Source organism: Pholcus phalangioides, unplaced genomic scaffold (assembly GCF_987345545.1).
Source record: "Pholcus phalangioides strain wild (caught in Gottingen) unplaced genomic scaffold, Ppha-v1.0 ptg000004l_1, whole genome shotgun sequence".
NCBI lineage: Eukaryota > Metazoa > Arthropoda > Arachnida > Araneae > Pholcidae > Pholcus > Pholcus phalangioides.
The window spans coordinates 22932292-22956761 of NW_028301597.1; the positions used below are offsets into that span (position 1 = coordinate 22932292).

The following is a 24470-nucleotide window of genomic DNA, read 5'->3' on the forward strand; positions in this document are numbered from 1 at the left end:
ATGAGAGGAAAAAAGCAGCATGCAAGATGATTCCATAATTAAATTCCCCTTGCAGCAATTTAATAAGGGACCGTTTATCCTAGAGGCATACTTCCAAGTGAAAAATGCATTTAAATAACGTATAGAGAGAGGCTTCAAATGCATCATTCACGTTGCAAGGGGTTATATAGTTATTAGAATAAAAATATTAACTTTTTAATATGGCCATTCTGTCCTCATAATCCTTATTATAAAGATGTTCCCTGTCTCTCCTGAGGCCAAAAAAACAAAATTTCGCATGTCTAATATTCGTTGAGATATTTGAATTAAAAGATCGGAGAAGAAAAAAGAATTGTTCGTTTGTTTATGCTGTTCTTTCCTATTGCACTTAGGTCGGGATTACACTATAAAATTTGATAAAAGTACTTTTATAAAAGTTGAAAAATGCAACCAATAAGAGCATTGGTAACATTCTTGCAAATGCAATCAATCACCTTATTGGTTGTATTTTTCGAGTTTTATAAAGGAACTTTTATAAAACTTTTACAGTGTAATCCCAGCCTTAGACACACGGATTTTTTTTGGCCTCAAGAGAGACATGACAACTACTTCGTAATTGGGTTTTTGAGAACACGGTGTCTATATGAAAAGTTTGTTTTCATTTTGATAACTATACAACTCTGCAACATGAATTATGCATCTAAATTCTACATATTATTTGGATACTCTTTCTAATTGGAAGTATGTCTCTACGATCAACGGTTCGCCAGTGGAATGCGGGAAGGGGAATTACGGAATCAGTCTGTATATTGAGGGACAAACTCCAGAAAGAATTCTAAACCATGTGCTTTTCTAAATTCTTAGGTGTTCTCTTAACCTTCAAAAACAGCAATATCTCAGCGAATAATATACTTAGAAACAAATAATTTATTTATTTATATTGGGCTCAGGAGAAACAGAGCAACAACTTTATAATTAGAAAATACAGGGGACATAGGGATTATATAGAAAATTAAATTTTGTACCTAGGTACATACATATACAACCCCTAGTAAAATAAATGAGCTAATTTAAAATAGGCACGCAATAGATACTTCTTCTAATAAATTTCTTCTACCAACGTTTTGCGAGTAATTCGAGCTGAAAACGGACTCGAGTTTCCACTCTGTATACGTTATATTCGAAATTGCTTGTCACCAAAAGGCCACATTAATAACTGCCCTGGGCCGCGGTATGTAAACCCTTGTCCTACGGAATCTAATTTTGAGAATCAAAATAGCAGCATTCAATCAGTTAATGTAAATTCAATAAACGCCTTTTATTTTAAATCACTTTTAATTATAAGGAATATCTTGATAAAAACTAACACATATAATTCTGCATTAATCCTGTTTCTCAATTACACGCATTTTGATATTGTTTATTAATGTTTTTTTCACTATTTACTTTCGTGACTACTTTCTCTTTTTTTTATCTCAATGTTGTATAAATACTTCAATGGATATTATAAACAGATGGAATTAACAGTAATATTACTGTATTATTAAAAAAGTAATTGCCTCAATTATGAATTTTCTCCATAGTACGGGGTGGGAGAGGGATGATTCACTACCTACTAATTTTCCTTTTCGATCTAGAAACAAAAAAGTTAAAATTTATGTTCAATTTATATTTATTTAGTTAAAATTACTTTACATACAAGAAATACATTAAAAATTTCATTATTGTGTTTTTTCTTTCAGATAATCATATCGATAATTCATAACCATGTTGCGAAAGAAATATAAAACGGTAATATCACTTCCACACTGTTTTTTGTTCTTTTTTTAAGATTAACACGAGAGCAAAGTCATTAATATTTGATATTATATCCATCAAAAAGTCTAAGTCACTTTTGTTCTTTTGCATCAGTATCGTAAAAAGTTTCCATGAATCTCACAAAATTGTGAATAATACATTCCCTTCGGGAAGAATAAGAAAAAAGAAACTTCAGAGAATTGAGATATCATTAACTACCGGAACGTATTCGGATTCATTTCGTTTCATCGCTTCTTTTTATGTATTTTTATATCTGATTCTTTCTTAGGAAATCCCTTTTCCAGCAACATTATCTGAAGATTCAGATCTTTCTTTCGAAATTACATAAAGCAACGAATCCTTTTTAACGTGGATTTAAAATTTTAAGACAAGGGTACTTTTATTCGTTTTCCCACTGAAAACATTTATTTACATGTATAATTTCCATGCGTGTGTGTATGTTTTCAGATTTCTCTTGCAATAAAAACACATGCGGAAACTCCAAACGCATCAGATGCATGCGATACTTGCATATTTATCACGATTCGAATCCCTAGTAATTTCGGAAAGAAACGTTAACGTATTTATTTCTTGAAAATATTTTATTTTTTTAATAATATTGCTGAAATTTATTGCTCTTTTTTCATCTTTTTATTACTGTAATTCCAAAAAAGAAAGTTAATATCAATAAATGTTGATGTTTCCGAACAACGAAATACGATCTTTTGATACATTATTATTTTTTTTCCAAACATTTATTACTTGTAAATGGCTGGTTTCTGTGGTTAGAAAAATGAATTCTTTTTTTCCACTAGAATTTCCATTTTTGAACATTCAATTCAGCATTTGTGAGAAGTGTTTTCAAATAAATAGAAATTACACTGGCATTTTTACTTGATTCTGAATCGATTGTATTACACACCAATTTGATCATATGTTAATTTTTTTCCGTGTTTGAATCGTTATTTATTGTTATAATTGGGCAATTCGTTGGAGTTTGTAATAAATTTTGTTGTATCTTTGCATTTTTATACATTTTCCTCGAGAAAAATATGAATGAAATGATGAATCTCTCTTTTCCAGAAAAAAAATTTCAGAAGAGAGAGAGATTCCGATCTTTCTTTGGAAATTTCATAAAGAGACGATTCTCTTTTAACGTGGTTTTACAATTTTAAGAGAAGAGAGGGTATTTGTATTCATCTCCTCTCAGAAAACACTTATTCCCATGCATAATTTTCATGTTTTCAGATTTTTCGTATAATAAAAACACATGAATAAATTCCAAAGACATCAGATACGTACATATTTATCACGACTCGAATTCATAATAATTTCGAAAAGAAACGTTAAAACATTCATCTCTTGAAAATAATTTATTTTTCTAATAAAATCTTTGAAGTTTATTGTTCCATTTTCATCTTTTTATTACTAGAATTCCGAAAAAGTATAACAGGATAATATCAATAAATAGTGATGTTTTCGAGCAACGAAATCCGATCTTTCGATATTTTTTTTCTTTGAAACATTCATTGAATTGGCTGGTTTCTATGGGGCTAGAAAAAAATTACGTCTTATTTACTAGATTTTTTTTTTAAAAATTCAATTCAATGTTTGTGAGAATTGCTTTGAAATAAATTGAAGTTACACTGTTTGTCATTTTAACCTGAACCGATTGTTTTATAAGTCCGCTTTGATTATAAGTGAATTATTATTTTTTCCTTCTTTGTGTCGTTTTTATCATTATCGTGCGGGATTCACGGCAAAGTTTGCAATAAATTTTGTTCTATCGTCATTTTTCTTAAACAATTAGTATTTTGAAGAAAAATATGAAAGAAAAGATGAATCTATCTTTTCCAGAAACACAATCGGAAGATTCTGATCTTTCTTCGGAAATGATATATTACGACGAATTTTTCTCACAACGTGGTTTTAAAATTTTAAGACAGGGGTATTCCTATTCGTTTCCTCCCTGAAAACATTTATTTTCATGTATAATTTTCTTATATGTGTGTGTTTTCAGATTTTTCATATAATAAAAGCACATACATAAACTCCAAAGACATCAGATACATGCATTACTTATCACGATGCGAATTCCTAGTAATTTCGAAAAGAAACGTTAAAATATTTATTTCTTGAAAATGAAAATAATTCATTTTTAACTGAATTTTTTTGTTGAAATTTGTTGTTCTTTTTTCGTTTTTTTATTAGTGGCGTTTCGAAAAAGAAAAACATAATAATATCAATAAATAGTGATGTTTTCGAACGGCAATTCCAATTTTTCTATATTATTATTATTTTTTTCATTTTTTGAGACATTTATTAAATGGCTGGTTTCCATGGCTATTGAAAGAAAAACTTTTTTTCTCTAGAATTTTTTTCAATTCAATTCGATGTTAGTAAAAAGGTTTTTTTCAAATAAATAAAAATTGCATTGTCATTCTAACCTGGTTCTGAAAAGATTGTATTACAATCCGATTTGATTATGTGTTAATTTTTTTTTCTGTGTTCATTTGTATTGTTGTAATGTGGCATTTTCGTTGGAGCTGTTAATAAATTTTGTTCTCTATATCGCCTTTTTTCTTATACACAATTATAATTTCATTTAAAAAAAATATGAATATACGATGATGGAAAAAAATATTAGAAAAAATCAAAATAAAACACAAATAGGTATACTTTTTTGTTGGTGGATTTTCGGTGTTTCTAACGAAAACCTTTTTCGATTAAAATTTGATTAAAATTTTAATTAATTTGTTTAATTAATTCAACTCAACGTTAGTTAATTTTCCATTGTTCTTATGATTGGAAGGAAGTTAATTAGGAAAATGTTTATGAAAAACACGCTGTTGTCAAGATCTGAATGCTATTAGTTTAATACACAAAAATCGTAAAAATTTTAATTAAAGTTTTTACACTTAATTTTTCGGGTGCCGTGAATTATAACAGAATCGATACTTTAAAAAAGAAGTACGATAGACATAGTGGGATAAATCTAGAGACTATCCCTACTTAGATAAGACAACCATAATATTTTTTATGTGAGTAGTGTATTATATGTTTATTTATTAGTTTTTTCTTTCGCTTTTATTTTGGGTTGCTGTATTTTGGTTATATTTGGCATCCATATTTTTTATGGACATAATTTTTTCAGCCACCTCGATGGGGCAATTTGTCTGTTGTGGTCTTTGTATGTGTATTTGTGTGTGTGTACATATAAAATTTGAACTTATTCTGTTTTGGACCTCATTAGAGAAGGTGGATAATGCCTTATAGAGTTTTTTGCGTGCGGCCCATCCGTCGAGAAAAACTGGTTTAAGGAATCAAATCATTTCATTAATTCGTCTTTTCTACTTCCACGTTTTAACTGAAAAGAAGTGCATAAGAAAAACAAAAAGGAACAAGCACAATCCGAGCATGCGCAATCTGAGCAAACGTAATACCGAATAAAAAAACTGAAAAGAAATAAAGAGACAGAGAGAGGTGGAAAAAAAGGCACAAGGAAAAGGAGTGAGTGCTTTGCCCGTTTTGTGTCTCACCATGAGCCGAGATAGGATAGGCGGCGCCGGAACGGAACCTCTGGAAAACGACGCAAACCGGCGTCGGCCGCACACCATACAGATAGCACATGGTGAGACTACGACGGGAGCTGCTTCTTTGCTCGAAATCAATAGAATTGCGCGTGCTTTTGCTATACGAAACAATAATACTATGGCTGCTAATAATGCTATGCAAAGTGGTGTTGTGCCTCCATTACCACCAAGGTATAGGCTGAGAGATTTGATCCTAGGAGATTTTGCTTTCGGAGACGACGGCCAAAGGTAAGGGAGAGATCTCTCTCCTCTCTCAATGTCTTTTATCCGTCTCTCGCTCACATTGTGTGTGTGTATAGAGTTTTCCATCTTTTCCCACAGCACCAACTTTATTTGATCGAACCGGTCGATTACAGTGTAGGGGGGAAAAACCCGTAGAGATTAAAATATACAAAAAATTCAAAAAAATGAACTAGTTCCGTTATGTTTATGTTTCTGGGGTTTTTTTTTAAATTGCTATTTCAAGATCACGTCCGAATCCGGATGCAGAAATCACGTATACAGGAGGATAAACAACGTTCGTATCGATTCACGATCACTTTAGCTGACCTTGCGTAATGATCTATTTCACGGACTGAATCCATCGCTAGATTCTCGATCAACATCAACATGGTTTATCCGCTATTTATATTCGAAATACACCGCTGACCACGGTTGTGCCAAAGCTATCACTTGCACATATGTGTTCTTCATGTGAACGATGACGTTTATTCGGCACGTGCGCGTCCAATGGACATAAACAAACCTTTTGTTTCACATCTTTTCTATGGAGACCAGTTGGATGAATCTTTTCTCTATAGAAAATTCTCTCGCAATTTAAGAATTTTTTTTCACATGTAACAAATTTGTTTATTGCAGTATGTGATTAATTTTGCTATCGGCATCTTGCTCATTCATAAATTTTTGCTTTATCATTGTAATTTATTGAAAATTGAGGAAAAGATGAGTATATTTTCTTGAATATAAATGTAAGAGATTATAAATTTTATAATGGAAGTTTTATATGAGACGCACGAATATATTTTCTATAAAACACTAGGAAGATGCATTATATTTTTTATTCATTATTTAGATTTATTTCATTCTTCGATAAGTTATAAACACATTTGAGCGTAAATTATGCATTAATTATGCAGTTAACGTGATTTTTTGGGGTTTTTATGGTTTTAAAATCCAACTGTGAGATGAATGTACATAATTGTACGTTAATTTAAAGATTTATTCTCATATCTATACGGTCTGCAATACACGAATGAACTACGGTGTATTTAAGATAATTATGGAAATATATATATTCATTCCCCCCCCTCTCTCTTATATAAAATTTTGATTTTGAATCGAAGGTTAACAACCTCGGCTTCGAGATATTGCGTCACTTGACTAGTACAAACGAATAAAATCGTAATCTGGAATTTTGCCAACTTGAAAAAATCTGGGAACTACCAACATTTCTGCCGATCAATCCTTTGATGTTTTTGTATTTGCATGGGGGGGGGGGGGGGTAAAAGTCAGAGGGGGTAAGGCAATAATCCTCATTTCGGGGAAAAAAATATTTTAGTAAAATTATGTGTTGTCATAGAGTCCCATGTTAAAAATTTCAGAATTTAACAATCTAGTGATGAACTATCGAAGCTGAGAGACTTGGTTAATTTTTCTTTCAACAGTTTGGCACTTCTAGATTGCATTTCTGGACTTGATTCACAATGGTTGAAAACTGACTTTAACCCCCCCCCCCCCTCCCTCCCATATATGAATGCAGTACATCCATAACCATTGAATAGCAAATATAAACTTTCTCGTTCGTGAATTGTGACATGGAAATTTTGTTATTTTTGAGCTGAACATGCAAAATAATCAAACTTGCAAATTGAGCTAAATCTATAGTCTGCTAAATTTTCAAAATATAGTCGACGCTGCCTATAACGACCGTGTGTTATAGCGACCGTGATATTATAACGACCATTACGATAAATTCTCAAATTGTTTTCACATTCATCCTATGTTATTTTTCATCAAATATAACGATCTACGAAGACCTTTCAGTCCAATACAACGTCCGCACTCAGTTCTACCCCGGTCTCTTTCAGTTCCTTGGTTATAGGAGAATAGAGTAAACAAGTGCGGTGCATGCAATTAGTTGTTACAATTTCATTACAGACGATAAATCCCTCTACAGCAATATTTTTGCAAGTCTTGTTTGAATATGTTTTTATTATAATGTTTAACAATTTTGTCTCTCGATATATATATATATATATATTATATATATATATTTATATATATAACGGTAATCCTCATAACGATATTTTTTCTAGGTCTGCAGAGTATCGTTATATCGAGATTTCACTGTATTATTTATTAAATTCTAACCTGATTTGTAAGTTTCATTGTAACTGCACATATGAAACAAAACAACACATATTACAACAAAACGAATAATAGACCTATATATTTTTTTTATTCTGTCCAAATATGGGAATATACTTTCTTCTCTCTCGAAAAGCTATTTTTTCCAAACTTTCCATGTAACAACTTCCCAATGAAACGTTCGTTTTTGATGGAACGATGAGAGGCGTTATAACGAGCGTCGACTGTATATCATTGTTAGGTATTAGTGTATATGTTACGGTAAAAATGTGATAAATTGGTTATTATACATAATAAACGGTTATTATTAAAAGACCTGATATTATGCATACTAAGTAATAGTCTTGGTAAGTTTGATAAATTACTTCAACCGGAGATTATGCATAACACCCACAAGCGTCGTTGATAAATTTGATAAATACTGGAAACATTATGACCTTTATCGGCGATTATGCATAATAACCAAATGTTGCAGGTAAATTTGATAAAGAATTGAAATTTATCGCCTTTACCTGTTATATGCATAATAACCTAGTGGAATTGGTGAATTTGATAAATATGAAAAAAAAAATCCCAATGAATCTAGTATGTATGATGAATATAGTCAGACCCTGATATAATATAAGAAATTTACGATCGTACCCCGATACAATGATAAAGAAATTTACGATCGTGCCCGATATAATGATAAAGAAATTTACGATCGTACCCCGATACAATGATAAAGAAATTTACGATCGTGCCCGATATAATGATACAGTACATGTATGAATTATCATGTATAATATATCATATAGTGCGATTTGTCATGTTTACCAAAGACACACAATGCTTAGGTATTATTCATAATCATAGGTAAAAGTGATTAATGCAGGGAAATTTATCAGATTCACAGACGCTTAGGTACTACGCATAATCGCAGGTATAACTTATAAATTTAGGGAAATTTATCAAGCTTACCAAAATGCTTGGTAAGTATCCATAATAACTAGGGCTAGTCTGATTAATCTTTATTAATCGATCAATTGTTAATCGCAGTTAACAATTTTAGTTGAGTTAATTGACTCAATCAATTCAATTAAAATTCGATTAAAATTTTTATTAAAAGTTTGTGAATTAGCTTAATGTTTTTGAAAAAAAAAACAATTAGATGTCATGAATCATGTTTTATACTGAACATTTTGAATAAGTGACCATGTTTAAAATATTTGAATCAATATTTTTGATGAAATTATATTCAACTGAACTTGATAATTTCAGTTTCAAATTGAGTTTGGTGGGAATTTTAGAAGACAAAACAAAAATTTATTGTTTCCACCATGAACAATACATTTTCCTTATTTTTGGAAGCATCGGCTCATCTCCTCACAAGTACCATTCGAGAGGAGTTTGTAGGCAGGCAACGAGCAGTATAATCGAAAGTAGTTTCGAAATCAGTGAATGATATCCAAAAATAATTGATTTCTTTTAAAAAAACGACAAGATCCAAATGAAGAAATTACAGGTTATAGAAATTATTTAACGTATTAAATTGCTTGAAGCGGGCAACCTTAATTTCTATATTACCTATTGTTATATTTGTTTACATGTACAGGATAGGCGAGTTGATATCAATAAAACATATTTTTTATACCATCTTAATATTATTATGATCACAAAAAATATTCGATTAAAGGTCGATTAATCGGTTAAAAATTGTAATTGATTCCTGAGCCTGATAATAATTGATTTTATGTGTAACAACAGCATTCATCACATTTACCGTAACATGCATATTAACAAAAATCAGAATAAAATAATACAAAGTTGTTTTTCAACTACAAAAAACTACATAGTTCCATGATAAAAACGTTAAATCTGAATTCTCTTTTCATTTATGAAACGTTCATCTTTAATCAAAAATTCGGGTTTTCGGTGAAGAAGTCATTGATATAATTTCAAATAATTACATTGTTTACGGTATTTGTTACTCTCAGGTATCCACAAAAGATCAAGGGCAAAAACTCTTTTATGTTTCGTAACAAGGCAACAACTATAACCTAATTTTCTTGGTGAATCTCCACGTCGTAAACTGCCAATTTTGCTTCTCTTTCTACCCCCAACTGTTTCTTCCCAACGTTGGCATCGATAAAATTCTCTTCCTGACACATTTCTGTCACATTTTTGTTGCTACAGCTCATCACATACTCCCCCCCCCTACCACGTATTTTTATTCTTTCTTGAGAACACTTCATCTATTATTTATAGGTAGGTTGTGTCGATATCGGATAATTCCTATACAGCATAACTGCAGTGTAGTATTATAACGTTATAGCAGTTTCTACTGAATTTTTTAAATGCATATTTTCTTCTTTTGCATGGGATATATTTTTATTGCATGCGATCGATAACATTATTTGGCAGTTTTTAGCGTTATCCAATCGGAAAACGAAATCGCGTGCAGTGCGTGATAAAAAGAAAAGTAGAAAAACCTATCTGATGGAAGTCACGGATGTCAGTTGTATTGAGATAGTCCTTAGCAATTAAGACTTTTTTGTCCAGGCAAGTCAATTTTTTTTTTACCAATTTCTTCACGAATAGAAGCTTGTGGCCGAAGCATTGCTAGGAAGTCATCGCGTGAGATGCTTCGAAACAAATTGGCGCAATATAACAGTCAACATCATCAACTACTATATCAATGTCTTTGATGAACAAGATTTCTTTTATTTTCTTGTTGATATAACCTTCAGAGAGATAACTGACTATTGCGGACCTTTGTGAAGATGGCACTTGTCTTCACAAATTGTGGACTGAGTTGATGTTTACTAACATGTTCATAAAAGCGTTGCTTGGTGCATACAGGGTGATTCAAAAAAGATGGGGGGAAACTTTAAGAGGTGACAGTACACACCAATACAAACAATTGTCATCAAAGAATGGGCAGTCTAACACGAAACGTGAACGCGCTAGCCACTTTCGAAACGGCAGCTCCACAAACGTTAAAACGGCATTTCTGTTGAATTTATCGGGAGAAAAAGAACACCATGCACGCAAATGTACCCTGGGAAAGAAGAAGAAACTGCATTCACATCTGCGTCACATTTAATAAAAGATGCGGACGCCAGCTCTGCGAAGTTATTTCAGCGTGCAACCGTTCTAGCAGTTGTAACGTATGGAATAATGGTGCACTTTAGTGATACTTAAAAAGGGGACAGGCATTTCATTTACGGAGCTGCAAACGGAAGTACCACAGAGGCAGCTCGAATGTACGATGAGCGTTTCCCCCACAGGCGAAAACATTTGTGCGCTTGCATCGGCAGCCGTGCTGAACGGGGTCCTTTCTTGCTTCCCGGTTTGATGCAGGTCTGCGTCTTTTATTCACTGTGACGCAGATTTGCATACAGTTTCTCCTTCTTCCTCTCCAGGTTACATTTGCATGCATGATGTTATTTTTCTCCCAATAAATTTCAACAGGAATGCCGTTTTTAACGTTTGTGGAGCGGCCGTTTCGAAGCGTTATACCATGCATTCTTTGATGGCAATTGTTCGTATTGGTGTGTACTATCACCTCTTAAAGTTTTACTCATCTTTTCTGAATCACCACGTAGAGTTGGTTCATTAAAATGAAACCTAAAATAATAAAGTGATTGAATAGTGAAGCTGAAATAATATCTAGGAAAAAGGCAACAAAGATTAAATAACATAATGATGATGAACAAGACAAAAAGATCTATCACAATGTTCTGATGATGAGTAATTCTAATGAATTTTTCGAGGCATATTTAAATTTTAAATTCTTCCTAAATTACGTATAAAACTGTAATTTTTGAACTTTAAATACTTTCCTTTAATTTTTTCCTCAAACTTAATACTGCTAGCTAAAGGAACATAGTGTTTGTTTATAACGTGTATATGAATGGTACAGGATATATTGTTGGTTGTATTTGTATTTTCTAAAATTTGCTTATTCGAAATTCACATATTTAGTCAGAAGATACATTTCGGTGGAGTATACATAAATAATAATAAAATAATATTAATAAAAATAGATACCGTTTTATAGGGTAAAATCGATCTGCTGAATGCTTATTTTAGCCTGAGAGTAATCTTCGAATACAATGTAAATAATACTTTTTGAAGTACTGAATACTGATTTTTTTTCTATATATGTATTTTCTATCTATATTTATAACGTGTGGAAAGTATGTTAGAAAAAAAAACGATATTTACAAAAGGAAACACTTTCAGTGCATAGTGTAGAAAGATGAAAACCAATGAATCTAACTCAAAATACAAAAATACATCCTTATTTTGAGTTAAAATCGTTGGTTTTCATCTGTCTAAAGCTATATTTGCCTAATTTCTTGATTGGGCAGTTGAACAGTTTTTATCCTCAATTTTATTTTCATTCCCCTCAATTCTGTTCGATTTTATAAATCCCTGACCACGTAGAGTGGAGTCTCTCGAGGAAGTGTCCTTGGGCCCATACTTTTTTTACTTTTTATTGATAAACTCGATTAGGATATCCAAGGGATTATTGGCGAATTCACAGATGTGTGGGCTAATGAGGGTAGTCAGATATCCAAGCAATAGGGAAATATTCCAGACGAACTTGAATATGATTGCAGCATAGATTAATGAATGAAGCATGACTTTCAGTGTTGATAAGTGCATGGTCGCTCATTTTGGTATGAGCAACCCACGTTTCCGAGTTAAATGATATTACTATTCCGGATGCAACTAGGGACACCGATTTGGGCATTCTCATTGACGAGTGGCTTAGGTTTACAGAACATTCCTCAGAGGTGGTCAAAAAAGAGAAAAGAAGGCTCTGTTTCATTCTTTAAAAAGTCTCTTCACGTTCTCCTAAAGGCATTCTTCCGCTTTTCCGAGGTTAAGTTCGTCCTGGACTGGAGTATGCCGTAAGGTTTTGGACACCGTACCTACGGAGGGACATAGACTTGGGTGAGGAGGTGCAAAGAAGAGCTACGCGTGCTTTTATTACCACAAAAGGCTTGGAAGAGAGACTTGATTTCTTTAATATATTTACATTGGAGGAACGCAGGTGTCGGAGGAATGCGATACAAGTGTTTAAAACTTCAACGGGATGGATACGATGGACCAGGATTTATCAATGCACCGCCAACCGACTGCTTTGACAAGGAGAGACTTCGTTTAGTAAGGGACAATTCTAGGCTGTAGTGTCGCAGGAAGTTTTTCTCTAATAGGGTTGTGAATAAATGGAATAGCTTACCTCTAGGGTCATGAATTACACGATTGCCACGTTTAAATAAACGTACGATAAACCTATTAGGATAAATCGAAAAAAGCTGTACATACTTTTATAAGACAACCGTAATTATGAGCAGTGTATTATATAGTATTAATTATTAGTTTTGTCTTTCGTGATATATGCTTTATATTCGTTTGCTGTATTTTGGTTATATTCGGCATCCATATTTTTATGGGCATCTTTTTCCAGCCACCTCGTTGGACAATTTTTTCTGTTGCGGCCTTTGTGGTTTTTATTTGCAGTTGAAATTTCAGCAGATCTCAAAAAAAAAAAAAATGAAACCGACAAATAAAAACTCTTTCTAGAAATAAAAACAAAAATACACTGCACGCATACAGCTGTATTTTGTACTGAAATAACAGTAAAAGATGCGAGTTTTAAAACACCAAAAAGAAAAAAAATGAAGAGTGCACATGACCATAGCGCAGGCATCTTCAACCCGTTACTCGCGAGCAGTTGCTCCCTGAAGCAAGTGCAGGATTCGATGCTCGCGTCCGATTTCGTGGTCGCGAGCGTCGGATCAATGTACCAAGTAAGTTTTACCTTGTACAATTGCATTGAAGGATTGAAATCAGTCATCCTGATTTCATGCATTGGTATGTCAAACCTTCTTCAAAAAAGGTCTTCTTTCGGTGATTGATACAGGCAGTACTCGTGACTAGAAAAAGGTTAAAGACCTCTGCCATAGAGAGTTAACCAATTGTTTTTCCCAATTTTTTGCAAATATTATAGTATTTACAATAGATGGCAAGCTCTTTCCTATACTGACTATCTGTTCGGAAAAATCCCCCGTGACATCCGTGAAAACATATTATTTTAAAAGAAATTGATGAAGAAAATTTAATTTATTTCACGCGATAAAGGTGGACATACAGTCTACCCCACGTTATAGCGACCATTTCATTACAACGACCGGCAAGATAAGTCCCAAATGTTTTCATAGAATGACTAATATATATAATTTACTTTGGATATAACGACCCCCTATATAATGCACATTTTCGGCGGAACGAAGGGGTTCGGGAACGAACATCGACTGTACAACGTTCATGCAGCTCCAACTGTGCTCTAATTAGAAAAATTTTTGACTGTATTATATTTTTATGTAATGGGAGGATGAAAATTTTATCATGTTTGTTCAGGTTTTGTTGTTTCACATGATACACAGTACACATTAAGTGTACGACATAACAGTCGTTCACAAAATTATAGAACTGATCGTCATATTTACGAGCATCCATAAAACATCGAAAGGGAAAACAAATTATCTGTAGAGGCTAGAAACATTGAACAAGAGGGTCATAGAATATTTTATTTTTTTCTACTTACCTTTCACTAATAGAACTGGTTGAAAGATAATGAATTCCCAATCGATATCTTGTAATTATTGGGACGGAGCTTTAAAATAGGGGATTACACGTCCGCACAAACTTCAAAACGCTATTTCCGAGTAACGCTGACCCGTTTCTATTAGTACAATGTGGGGAAAGGAATTACGATACTCTTTCCAAGACTTGGGAAACAAAATATAATTAATTGAAAACAAGTATCAACTTTCGATCGATTTTAATTATTATTTGTTTGCGTATTTCTTGCGACGTATATTCAGGGACGAGAGGATTCCAATTTCGATTGAAAATGCATTATAGATTGTTTGTTGTCGGTTGGTCCTATCTATGATTCTTAATTAATGTACGTACAATACAATTTCCAACGGTAGGTAGAGTAAAAACTCTAACCTTTTCATGATTAATTGATCAAAGACATGTTTTATATCCTCTTTCACAGAATTGAACGCACTTCAGGCAGGAAATTTTGCACTTTTTCATAAATACGCACACAATTCATTTTTCCAACACAAATTTGAACTATCACCATATATATACAGAACAGCAGTTTCAAATGATTACAGTGCATTTATGAACATTTTTTTCGTTTACTTTGATGTTAAAAAATGTAGACTAAATAAATATTACACTACATAAATAGAATACCATTGAAGTAATTTGAAACAAATTGAATTCCCATGAAATGAAAATTTCCTGAAAAATCAAAAGATACTTCATGAAAAGATTTAGTTCCATAAATGCTTGCTCGAATATGAACTAATTAATTATTTCCATGTTAGTTTTTTCTTGGTTTGTCAGTTGAAACGTTTTCTTAATTATTCGGTGCTCTCAAGAAAATGTAATTATCTAATGAGTTTGTAATTTTTTTTCTCAACACTATTTTCTATACAACCAAATTATGAACAGTAAATGATACATTCGACGCTCGATATAACGGCCCCTTTCGTCCCATCGAAAACGGACGTTATATTGGAAGGATTTTCATATCGAATGCAAAACATATATGATAGTCGTTCTATGAATACATTTGGGATTTATCCTACCTGTCGTTGCAATGGAATGGTCGCTATAACGTGGGGTCGTTATAACGAGCGTCAACTGTATATTGCTTTTATTAACAAGTTAATAAAATTGTAATGCATTTCTGCAGTTGCTTATAATGTTGAGATATCTGGAAGGAGTTTGAAGAGAAGATTTTACTTAATTTGGGGCCGTGAACTTTCATTTGTACATCGGGGTGCCGCAGATGAGAAAGCTCATACGCTCCCATAATCGCTCTCCTAATTAAATTGCAGTAATGTATTGAAGTCATGGTTAGTATAAGAAAATAGAGATGATGACAATTTAAGAGTCACATCGCACCATCTTTAAGTTGACGAAAATTTTAGAAAAGAAATGTGGCTGGAAGTACATCTTTACTCCAACAGTTACCATCCACCTCAACAGGAACTAGGATATTAATTTGTGGAAATTTTTTGTGCAAGCTTATTCAAAGTATTCCTGGGAAAAATATTTTAAAAATATCACGAATGAAATTAAATGTACGCAACATCCGTTAGACATCAATACTTTTTCATCGAAAAGAACAAAAACTGCCACTTCATTCATGAGCTCTATATATATATATATCATTAACATTATAAAACATTAAATTAAACAGATTATAAATAATGAATTGCAAAATGAATTCTAGTACAGAACAAATATTTTGTGAATCATCAATTCATCAATATTGAATATTGCTCATTGATACGGTGAGAATTATTTTGAAATATTTTATTCTTAAATTTATCTCGATAAATTCATCTGGTATCAGTCTATAGCTTTGTAACCAGATTTTATGTATCGGCTTTCATGTTAGTTTTACATTAAAATACACTCTCATGACTTATCTGGGTTTTTAAATGATTATTTCAGTACACCAATATAATAAAATTGCTCTTCCACCGATTTCTAGGTTTACAAAGTGATTCCATAGTTCATCTTGCCGCATTTTGCCGGTGAATCGTTTACCTTAGAGTCATATTTCCAATCGGAATAAGTATCCAAATAACGTGTAGAACTCAGATACGTCAGTCATGAAAGAGACTTTTTATACGAACACCCTGTTCTCAGAAACCCGAATAGAAAGTTGTTTTCTTCTCTTTCTTTAGATCAAAAAAAAAAAATCCACGATTCCAAGTGACGTATTCGTTGAGATATTTGAATTCAGAAATTAGCGAAAAGATGAGAAAAAAACAGCATAAAAAAATAGGGGGGAAAAAGTATTGTCCGTTAGTTTACGCTTTTCTTTCCCATTTTTTCTTTTATTTTTGAATTCAAATATCTCAACGAATATTGCACTTAAAAACGGGGAATTTTTTTAGTTGGCATCAGGAAAGACAGGGAAACAATTTTCTAATTACGTTTTTGGGCACGCGGGGATTGTATAAAAAGTTAACATTTTTATTTCAATAACCATACAAAAAAAAACCATTGCAACATGAATTGACGTACTGAAGGCTACACGCTATTTAAATACATTTTCTAATTGGAAGCATGGCTCTGGGGTCAACGGTTCGCGAGTATAAAGCAGTATATAACCCTGTATATAGATTTTTCATATAGATTCGCGAATGGTTTTGTGGACATAAACCTCAACCCATACTGTAAATAAAAAAAAATACATAAACGGTAATGGAATGTTTATCCACACGGAGTCGACAGCAGCACGATTTTGGGAAGGTTGGTCACGTGCGCTTCTGCAAATATTACGGCGTAAAGCAATGTCTCATGGGGATATATACTCGGTTTGCTTTCCTAACAAAAGTAGTAAAACATTTTTTATTTTTTCGAGTTCTCTAGGAGATCCTTGAAATCTGTTATACAGCATAGGAAGTAAACGTTGCTCTATCATCTATCTCTTCTTGAGTCGCTCGATAAGTCTTCGTGTGCTTTTGACTTATCGAGCGACTTCTTGAAAAGTATGGGATTATCTTCAAATAATTTCTTCTTGTATTGATTTTTATGGCTTATTAGAAAAACAGATCGACTGGTAAAAATTTCTGTATTTATATACTGATTAACCAATTTACATAATTTATTATCACAAAAAAAAAAAAAAATTGGCAAACTTCTTGAAGAATTTTGATCCTTGAAAACAAGGATGCACAACCTTTTCACTCCTTGGGTCAGATATGCGGTATTTCTGCCGCTCGTGGGCCAGCAACTTATATACGTCATTGCCAATCCCGAAGTTCGCTGGTTCGCGAACTGGCAGGCTCAGTTGACTAGGTCAAGGTCCAAAATTCGGGATTTTGTCATTCTTTGGCCTGTCCTTAGATATCGATCCTCATATATTCTTTTTTTATCAATCTCCATGATTCGGGGTCATCCCCAAGTTGGTGTATATTTTTGTGATAATTATGGCCATTTATTATTAGTCATAGCTAACCATAATTATTATGTGGAGCTTAGCAGCCCTAACGATCAAAGGAATTTGAATATCGATATCTTAGTGATATATATACACTGCTGGCCACCGTAAATGCAACACCCTGAAGGAAGCATGCAAATAATATGAAATTTACAGCATGCATTAGCGGAAGTGAGATATGCAAATGATTAGAATTTCAGCGCAGACGCACATCACGCACGCCTGTGGCGCCACTTCAAAGCGCTATTTAAGGCTTGGAGATTTCGACGATTTGAAGTACGGCAATTGCGTTTTTCTTGTGGTTTTTTCAAAAAAACGATCAATTATGCCTCGTAGAAAACAGCGATCATCTTTTGATCAAGTATCCGAGTTCGACAGAGGAAGGATAGTGGCCTACCGAGATTGTGGACTATCTTTCAGGGAAATCGGTAGTCGTGTTGGACGAAACCGAACAACTGTAATGCGGATATGTGATCGTTGGATGCAGGAGGGTACGACGGACCGACGTGTTCGATCGCATCCACCTCAGTGCACCACTTCACGTGATGGCAGGCGTATTGTGCGTATGGCAGTGACGGATCGCTCAGCCACATCACGAACCATAGCACAGCACATTCAGTCTGTACCGCATCATCCAGTGTCTGCGCGTACCATTCGACGCCGTTTACAGCAGAGTGGTCTGTCCGCAAGACGTCCATTGCTTCGTCTACCCTTGACGCAGAACCACAGACGTCTCCGCCGCCAATGGTGCGATGAAAGAAGGATGTGGACGGCACAATGGAATGAAATTGTCTTTACTGACGAGTCACGCTTCTGTCTGCAACACCACGATGGTCGGATTCGAGTCTGGAGACACCGTGGAGAGAGGATGCTGAACAGCTGCGTTATGCACCGCCACACTGGTCCTGCACCGGGTATTATGGTATGGGGCGGTATTGGATATCACTCTCGCACTCTTCTAGTACGCATTGCCGGTACTTTAAAAAGCCAGCGCTACATCTCCGAGGTGTTGGAGCCAGTTGTCCTTCCTTACCTTCAGGGCTTGCCCACAGCCATATTTCAACAGGATAATGCACGACCACACGTGGCACGTATTGTCCAAAGGTTCTTCGTCAATCGCCAGATTGAATTGCTTCCCTGGCCAGCTCGCTCTCCGGATCTTTCGCCGATAGAAAACATGTGGTCCATGGTTGCTCAACCATTGACCCAGATTACATCCCCAGCTGCCACACCAGATCAACTTTGGCAACGCGTGGAAGCTGCTTGGTCTGCTGTACCCCAAGAACACATCCAAAGTCTCTTTGAATCAATGCCGAGGCGTGTGGCAGCGGTAATCTCCAACAATGGCGGCTACTCTGGCTACTGATTTTGGCAGGAACCACACTTCACAGAAGTCTATAAATTTAATCATTTGATGCTTGGTCAACATGTTATCTACAAAATAAATATTGTTGCGATATCTCTTGTCTTTCTTGGTGTTGCAATTTGGGTGGCCAGCAGTGTATATATATATATATAATTATGTGGAGGGATCTACATATAGGGGCCGGCCAAAGTCCAGCTTTGGGCTTTACAAGTACCATACGTGGTGACCATATGGCCTGTTTTTTACGGGACATGCCAGTACTTTTGACTGTCGCAGTATTTTTTTTATAAAATGTACCGTTTTTTTCCTCCTTATTTTCAAAGTTGAATCTTTGAAATCAAGAATCAGGATTATTTTCATGACTTATATATTATATTATGATAGTTATGATTCATTTAATTATAGTCCCATGATTACTGTTATTTATTTGTCACATATTTTACAAACATTACGTTTTATTTTTGGTGAATTACATTTTAATGCATTGCGACTTGCAGTAGCTCTCTATTTTTCACCATTGGCAATTTTTCAGCAATTTATCGAAAATTGAAAACCTTCTGAGTACTGAATCTGAAAGGGGTTATTTATTTGCCTTTGTTGATTTTTTCTACTGTGATTGGCAATCTCTTTTGCATTTAATAATTTGGTGATGATTGAAGGTATCCCGTATGAATCCCGTATTTTTATGAAGGGATTATTTTTTTTTGGTTTTAAGGTTTTAATTGGCAACTTCACTTGCTTTGGACAATTTTTTTTGCTGTAATTGGCAACTCCTCTTGAATTGGAATATTTTTTGGGCCTAGATTATTGGAAACTTTACTTGCTTTGGACAATTTTTATGCGGTAATTGGTGATTTTATTTGCATAAAATAAACATTCACTATTGTACAGTTCCCCTCAGTACGTTTACTAAATCCCGTCACTGCTCATTCACCCACTGATCTAATAACCACTATTTCTTTCGTGTTTTCGACTGAGTAAATTGCTACTAATGGCGATGGTTACATAAATTGCTGGAAAATTTGATCGATGAGTGAGCGCTTCATGTTTCCACTTGGCTGACCATTTTGCTGTTGGTAAAGTGAACATAATGCACGACCTCATTTTCAAAAGTGTTAGGTCAAAGATCTTCTAAATATAATGGTTTTGTTTTCCAAACATAATATTCATTCATTTTTTTTAAAGTTATTCTAAAGATAGAAAAACGCACTAAAACGTTTTGTTGAATTGCGAAGTTCACTTAACGGGAAACAAATAATCGGGTGACTAAATTTCGAAAGATATTTATAGGGTGTCTCATAAATTCGTAAATAGTTTAAAATTTCACAAAAATTGGAGGAATCGGTACATTTCAATGACGTTTGTGAAAAAGTTATTCTCCAGAAAGGGGAACTTTTTGACTGGTTATCACATTCATCACGGAAATATTTGTGAACGAAGAATGGGGGGAAGAATGCCTTCTAGCCTCATAACATAGCCTTGAAGCCTGATAACGATAACTTTAGCTGCAGAATGTGCAGAAAAAACTTTCGATGGCATTATCCGAAGACCCGATAACAATAAACAATATTTTCCCATGTTATGATATCGTCCGTTTCATTTATTTCAAAAGTGATAACAATACCCGAATGATGACATCATTCTTGCTCTTAATAAGCGGCGTCGACGAAAGATTTACGAACGTTTCGGACACAGACGAGATTGCAGAAAGGGTCATTTTTCAATAACTCTTGCCAGACCTTCTTGCAGCGCCCTCTATGTACAAACATTTTAACTACAACTTTTCCTGTACCGAAAAAAAAAATCCTTCTCGTGTGAGAATAACTTTTCCGCAAACCACATTTAAATATACATTCTCCTCCTTCTCACCATAGATCGTGACCCGCCGTTCTCTCTCAACGAAGAGATTTTAACAGGTGCTCGAGGACCCGGGAAAATGTTCGTTTGCTTGTTTCTGTGTAATGCTTGATTTAGTGTTGCCATCTGCCATAAATTTTTCAAACTATGAGTGAAGTGTAATGATTGAATAATTGTGTCGCTGTGTAGGCCTGTTGCTCTGTGTGGCGAGACTTTTTAACGTGGGAGATAGGCTCGCATTCGCGTCTCATTCAAATACACCAATTTCTTCAATAATTTTATGAATTTTTAAACCATTTATGAATTTATGGAACACCCCGTATAATAAAAAATGTGGCTAGCGATATCAAAATTACCGGTTTGCAGAACAAAAGATTCCGAGCAAAAGTAAATATTGTGTAAGCGCGAAATTCTTTTGATATTAGTTTTCGAAATACTTTACATAAACTTCATTCGACTTCAAACATAATGAAATAATATAGTTGTGTTTTTCCCAAAACTCTTACTCTAACATCAAAGGGGGATTTAGATCTTTCTCTTCTCTTTACACAAATTTTTTAGTGTTTTTTTTCCCCCATGCAATAACATTAAATTACACATCCATTTGCATCAACCGCAGCAGTATATTCTTCGTCATGCGAAAAATCAATAAGCTTTCATTACGAGCTCCATCAGGAGAAAAATAAAAGATAGATATGAATCTAATGGAAATGCAACATGGAAGATGGAACAAACACATAATTATTGGATTATTTCCCCAGAAAACTTGATAGAAACATCCAGCTTATTTTTTTTTCCGTTTTTATCGCAATTATTGCTTTGTAAAGTATGTTCAGGATCACTTTCTTTTTTCAGCTCTGAATGATTAATTGAATATTCAAGTTTATTAATGGAGGTTTTTCTCTTCTTCAACGGTTAGTGCCATAATATTTAGATAAATATTTCACGCAAGAGCCTTTTCATTCGCCTATCAGTTACAAATACGAAATGGGGTCAGTAGGATATAACATTCACGTCTATATAAAAAAGCGTGTATGTAATGGACATGATATACGAGTCAAAAATTACGTTAAACATGCTCTAAGAAATTATTCCTTATTACGACTCAAATTATGCAACTTGGCATTAAAAATTTATACACGGGGCGTCCTGTAAGTACTAATGCAGCCTTTATCTCACCAACCGGCCGTCGTAGAGGTATGATTCCAATTCTAAAAAATGCTCAAAAGGTGTTCAAAAATTACCCTGTACCAGTTTTGAGAATGAAAATACAGTGTCTCACAAAATAGGAAAAAAATCTAAATTTGTATACGCTCCCATTTTCCTCTAACTTCCAATTAAAGACATATTGCACGGATGGTTGATGAGATAAAAGCCGCATACCTAAAAGCCTGCACTTACGGGACACCCTGTATACATTATATACATCGCATTCATCGTCAATATTTATTATAAAATATATCGATTTTTAACCCTTTTTTTTGGATACATAATTCATTTTTTTCCCTGAATAGTTGAAAGCAGTCCTGTAATATCGATATCCGAAAATCATCGTTCTAATTATGTAGGAATGCATAAATACACACCAGTGAATGGAATATTATTTTTTTCCCCGACAAATAAACATAATCGATATCGTATAAACTAATGATGCTATATTTTTTGCCTTTTGGATGGTAGAACCATGTTGTGTCTGGCTTTTTCCAATTAGTTATATGAGATGAAAATGTCAAAAACCATTTATAATGATTTCCGTCACTCAAAAAGTTCATTAATCTTTGACATTTTGATCATAAGCGATACATCGCTCACGATTCTAATCACTTCTAGTATTACAACAGAAAACGAAGTTATTGCTGCATTTCAGGCTTGAAAACGAAACATTTAAATTTTCAGATTTATAAATTGGAATACAGGGTGGGCAAAAAGTCCGTTTAAAACTTTAAAAATGAATAAAAACAGGAAAAATTACCAGGGTTAGCATCGCTAGGCCACGGGAAAATAATCGTTTATTAATTGCTTAACTAACTGAACTAATTGGTTCAAGATGGAGAATTCGAATAGTAATGTTGGTTTTGTTTGCTGACACGTGTGAAGAAAGCAAACATTTACAAGACTGTAATAACATTATCAATGTTATTATGTGAATGTATCTTCTTCACACCTATTTTAACCTGATGTAATTTTTATTGCAAAATATGTGTAGTGCACGTGTCATGTGTGGGTAAAAATAATTAATTGGTTCAGTGAAGAAAAGATCTTTAACAGCTGGCTGTGACAGAAAATTCATCAGCCCCTGCGGGTTGCACACGAGCCCCAAGGAAAGATTAAGATATTCGTTGCCCCTATCGGCTAGGACGTTCAGCCGGAAAGTGGAAGAACTTGGTTCGATTCCCCGCAGGGGCAGATGAATTTTCTCTGTTTCCTATATAAAGATATCTTCGCATATGGATAGCGGAGAGTAACATCATCCTCGAAGAGAAGAAAGATTATAAATTTTTCCATGTTTATATCAGACTTTTCAACTCGCCGCTGTGGTGGAAGATTAGTCATAGTGACGGACTCGCATCGCGGGGACCTGGATGCGAGCCCCACCTTCACCACACTGGTGGTCGACTGAAGTAAGTTTTCTGTGGTTCCCAATTCCGAGGCACAAATGCGCGTCGATTTCACTGTCAAAAAGTCTCGCCACACAGAGCAACAGGCCTACAAACAGTACTAATATTCATTCACTACACATCGCTCACTTCGCTTCTGAGATATAGATGGCAGCACTGGAAAAACATACACAACACTTGATACGCACTCAGGCTGTTAGGTATACACACACTTCTGGCACAACTCACTAGGTAATAAAGTGCCTATGGCGATAGACCTGAGTTGTGCTCGGTTTGAGGGACAAAAAAAGACTTTTCAACTTCATTTGGCATAATCTGGCGGCATTTTGGCTTCAGTTATGCATAATCTTAGTTAAAAGTGATGAAGGTGTAGTGAAATTTAATCAAATTTTCTTTATATATCGAGACGATTATTGATCACTAGAGATACGTAAATTTCTAAGTATCAAAGTATTTTTTCTACGCGATTAGAAAAAAAAACTAATTCACAAATTCGCATTTATTCTCAATAACGAATTCCAAATGAAAAATTTCACATTTGTTTACAAAAGAGAAAAAAATAATAAACTCGAATATAAAAAACGCAGTTCAAATAAAAAAAACTAACGCATTAAAAAAAATTGGAAAGTTTATTATTGAAAAGTGTTAAAGTACTTAGTTAACTAAATCTGTACTTATCTCCTAATTTAACCTTATTTTTCAAATCCTTTTTATAGCATTTGAGTTTCCGAATTTCCAAAAAGTTGCATTTAACTCGATAAACATCAGTGGGCTGAAATAGTTACATTTCTGATCAACAGATGGCACCGAATACTATAATTAATAAAATACTGCGTCACCTGTCGATAATAAATGCA

The 24470-nt window shown here is 34.0% G+C and overlaps 1 protein-coding gene across 1 annotated transcript in view; it reads left to right on the top strand.

Annotated features, from left to right (window-relative positions):
- Positions 1–5324: 5324 nt before the first annotated feature.
- The window catches only part of LOC149086774 (potassium channel subfamily T member 2-like), a 292063-nt gene continuing 272917 nt past the window's right edge, over positions 5325–24470 (top strand). Inside the window, exon 1 of the mRNA XM_089231146.1 lies at positions 5325–5597. Within this exon, the coding sequence (XP_089087272.1) occupies positions 5488–5597 (110 nt within the window). The 5' untranslated portion in view covers positions 5325–5487. The remainder of the gene's footprint in view (positions 5598–24470) is intronic.